The 3531-nt window shown below is 56.1% G+C and overlaps 2 protein-coding genes across 2 annotated transcripts; one reads left to right on the top strand and one right to left on the bottom strand.

Annotated features, from left to right (window-relative positions):
- The first annotated feature begins 899 nt into the window (after window positions 1–899).
- LOC134805538 (uncharacterized) lies at window positions 900–2234 on the top strand. The gene is made up of 2 exons (XM_063778820.1): window positions 900–946; window positions 1556–2234. The coding sequence occupies exons 1-2, from the start codon at window positions 900–902 to the stop codon at window positions 2232–2234; spliced, it is 726 nt and encodes a 241-aa protein (XP_063634890.1).
- A 598-nt stretch (window positions 2235–2832) lies between these two features.
- LOC134805537 (uncharacterized) lies at window positions 2833–3485 on the bottom strand (the record flags this gene model as incomplete). The annotated part of the gene is made up of 1 exon (XM_063778819.1): window positions 2833–3485. A coding segment is annotated over one exon (653 nt), but the record flags the coding sequence as incomplete, so codon positions are not given.
- Window positions 3486–3531: the final 46 nt, after the last annotated feature.

Raw genomic sequence — 3531 nt, 5'->3', positions numbered from 1 at the left:
CCTCCGGTTCCATCAGTTCCTCCTCTCGGGGGACCACCATTGCAGGCGGGTTGAATTCTGGGGCTGGAGGAAACAGCCCCTCTAATATGTTTTGGAGGGGCCCCATTTGCATTGCATCCATAGGAGCGGCCCGGCGGAGCTTTTTCCTTACAAGTTTGTAGGGGCGCCCCCATGGGTTCTCGTCTAGAGAGGCCAAGAAGGCCGTGTGCGCCGCATCTTTCGCCTTGGCAATGGCGAGGCTCAGGGCCCCCTTGGCCTCACTTAGCGCTACGTAGTACGCGTCTAGCTCCTCCTGTGTGTGCCGTCTTCTTCGGCAGCGCGTGTATTGCCGACGTGCCGCATTGCTGGTAAGCCGTAGAGCGGCAACCTCTGGACACCACCAATATGTGGCCCTTTTCCTTCGAGGTGGCCCCGCTCTTCTCATTGAGGCGTCGCAAGTCCTCGTGAGGGAGGCCCGGAAGTCGAGGGCCATAATGTCCACGTTGGCATCGTCGGGTAGTTGCCGCCCCCATCTAGCTTCTACCATAGCTGCTTCTCTGGCCGCTTCACGGTCCAGGGAGGCCAGGCTCCATTTCGGCAGGTTCCCCGCTCTTCTCGCCGGTCTGGGCTGTTGGCATTGCCGGGCTCTGGAGACCCTCATTCTGATATATAAATGGTCAGAGAGGGTCTCCGTGTCTGCTAGGACTCGCCAGTCTGCTATGCGTGCTGCCGCCACTGGGGAGGCCAGTGTGACATCGACAATTGATCCCCCCTGGCGGCGCACGCAAGTGTCGGTTGCGCCCCGGTTGACCACCTCAAGTCCGAGTCCAGTTAACCAGTCCAGGAGTACCGCTCCTCTGGGATCGGTCCTAGGGGAGCCCCAGGCAGCGCATTTGGCGTTTAGATCTCCCAGGACCATTATGGGGGAGGGAGTCGCTCCAGCTACCGCCCGTCCGAGCCTCTCCAGGTAGGCCTCAAACTCCCGCAGTGGCCTATTAGGGGAGAAGTAAACACCAATTAGTACAATATCCCCCAATTTGGCCACTACATAACCAGAGCCGCAAGCCAGTCTGGAGAGGGGCAGACCACCCATAGCCGGCGCCACAATGGCTACCGAGCCGTCCCTATCGCCTACCCAATTTGACTAACCTAACCTAACCTAACCTAACCTAACCTAACCTAACCTAACCTAACCTAACCTAACCTAACCTAACCTAACCTAACCTAACCTAACCTAACCTAACCTAACCTAACCTAACCTAACCTAACGGAGGGGAGTCAGGCGGCGGCAATTCGTCAATGCCTTGATTCCCCAGTAGAGCTGCGGGCTGGGGACCCGTAAATACAGCTCTACACGCTCGAGGAGGGGTTGTAGCGTTACACAATCCCTCCTCCTCCAATCTGAGGGTGCCCCCGGTGAACAGCCGGGGCGGCCGGGGGAGCATCGTGGTAGAATATTAGTGACCTCACGGTGCTCCCCTATAACGGCAGAGAGGGTAACGCTGCAGGGGTTTTAGTGGGTATTCTCCTCCCCCTCCCTCTGTTTAGCAGAGGGAATTGCGCAACGCATCATAAGAGGGTACAAGACAATAGGGCACGCAGCCGCTTGCGCCCTCGCCGGCACCATACCGTGGGAGCTTGACGCCCGACTCCTGGCCGAGAGGTACAACCAGCGGACGGAGTTACGCATCGCCGATGAGCGTCTGGCTCCCAGGGAGTTGGAGGCTCGGCTTGATGCGGAAAAGAAGAGAGCGAGGGATCGTTGGAAAAGCCAGCTGGAGGACGAGCCCTATGGTACGTATACCATAGCGGCGCTCCTCACATCTTTTGACAGCTGGCTAGACCGAAAAAGTGGTACTCTTACGTATAGACAAGTGCAGGTAATGACTGGACACGGCTGCTTCGGTCATTACCTGTACACAATAAGGAGGGAACCTTCGCCGGTTTGTCACCATTGCGGGTACGATGATGACACTGCTTATCACACGATGGTGGAATGCCCAACCTGGGCTCCTGAGAGATGGGAGCTGGAAATGGCCCTGAACGTGGATGATCTCTCGCTGCACAATATAGTAGCAAGAATCCTAGTCAGCGAGAGATCCTGGGCGGCGTTCCATAACTTTTCCGAAAAAGTAATGAGAAAGAAGGAAGAAGCGGAGCGGGCGCGCGAGGACAGAGCCGATGCGCATCCGCTACGACAAAGACGGAGGGGAGTCAGGCGGCGGCAATTCGTCAATGCCTTGATTCCCCAGTAGAGCTGCGGGCTGGGGACCCGTAAATAAAGCTCTACACGCTCGAGGAGGGGTTGTAGCGTTACACAATCCCTCCTCCTCCAATCTGAGGGTGCCCCCAGTGAACAGCCGGGGCGGCCGGGGGAGCATCGTGGTAGAATATTCTCCTCCCCTCCCTCTGATTAGCAGAGGGAGTTACGGGAGGAGCGAGTCCCACATACCACCCCCACAATGGGCCTCTCCAGCCCGGGGTGGATGCATAAATGCATTTCCCCTGCGTCAAAAAAAAAAAAAAAAAAAAAAAAAAAAAAAAAAAAAAAAAAAAAAAAACACAAAAAAAGGTTTTGAGTTAGGTTAGGTTTTGAGTTAGGTTAGGTTTTGAGTTAGGTTAGGTTAGGTCAGAGGGAGGGGAGGAGAATACCCACTAAAACCCCTGCGGCGTTACCCTCTCTGCCGTTATAGGGGAGCACCGTGAGGTCACTAATATTCTACCACGATGCTCCCCCGGCCGCCCCGGCTGTTCACTGGGGGCACCCTCAGATTGGAGGAGGAGGGATTGTGTAACGCTACAACCCCTCCTCGAGCGTGTAGAGCTTTATTTACGGGTCCCCAGCCCGCAGCTCTACTGGGGAATCAAGGCATTGACGAATTGCCGCCGCCTGACTCCCCTCCGTCTTTGTCGTAGCGGATGCGCATCGGCTCTGTCCTCGCGCGCCCGCTCCGCTTCTTCCTTCTTTCTCATTACTTTTTCGGAAAAGTTATGGAACGCCGCCCAGGATCTCTCGCTGACTAGGATTCTTGCTACTATATTGTGCAGCGAGAGATCATCCACGTTCAGGGCCATTTCCAGCTCCCATCTCTCAGGAGCCCAGGTTGGGCATTCCACCATCGTGTGATAAGCAGTGTCATCATCGTACCCGCAATGGTGACAAACCGGCGAAGGTTCCCTCCTTATTGTGTACAGGTAATGACCGAAGCAGCCGTGTCCAGTCATTACCTGCACTTGTCTATACGTAAGAGTACCACTTTTTCGGTCTAGCCAGCTGTCAAAAGATGTGAGGAGCGCCGCTATGGTATACGTACCATAGGGCTCGTCCTCCAGCTGGCTTTTCCAACGATCCCTCGCTCTCTTCTTTTCCGCATCAAGCCGAGCCTCCAACTCCCTGGGAGCCAGACGCTCATCGGCGATGCGTAACTCCGTCCGCTGGTTGTACCTCTCGGCCAGGAGTCGGGCGTCAAGCTCCCACGGTATGGTGCCGGCGAGGGCGCAAGCGGCTGCGTGCCCTATTGTCTTGTACCCTCTTATGATGCGTTGCGCAAT

This window comes from Cydia splendana, unplaced genomic scaffold, assembly GCF_910591565.1.
Source record: "Cydia splendana unplaced genomic scaffold, ilCydSple1.2 scaffold_153_ctg1, whole genome shotgun sequence".
NCBI classification, from domain to species: domain Eukaryota; kingdom Metazoa; phylum Arthropoda; class Insecta; order Lepidoptera; family Tortricidae; genus Cydia; species Cydia splendana.
This window is presented reverse-complemented; position numbering and strand designations above follow the sequence as displayed.

Excerpts from the sequence above, each read along its gene's own strand:
- LOC134805538 (XM_063778820.1), top strand. The coding sequence starts at position 900 with ATGGGGGAGGGAGTCGCTCCAGCTACCGCCCGTCCGAGCCTCTCCAG. Across the intron at positions 947-1,555 it reads GCCCGTCCGAGCCTCTCCAG|AGGGTACAAGACAATAGGGC; the intron begins GTAGGCCTCAAA and ends ACGCATCATAAG.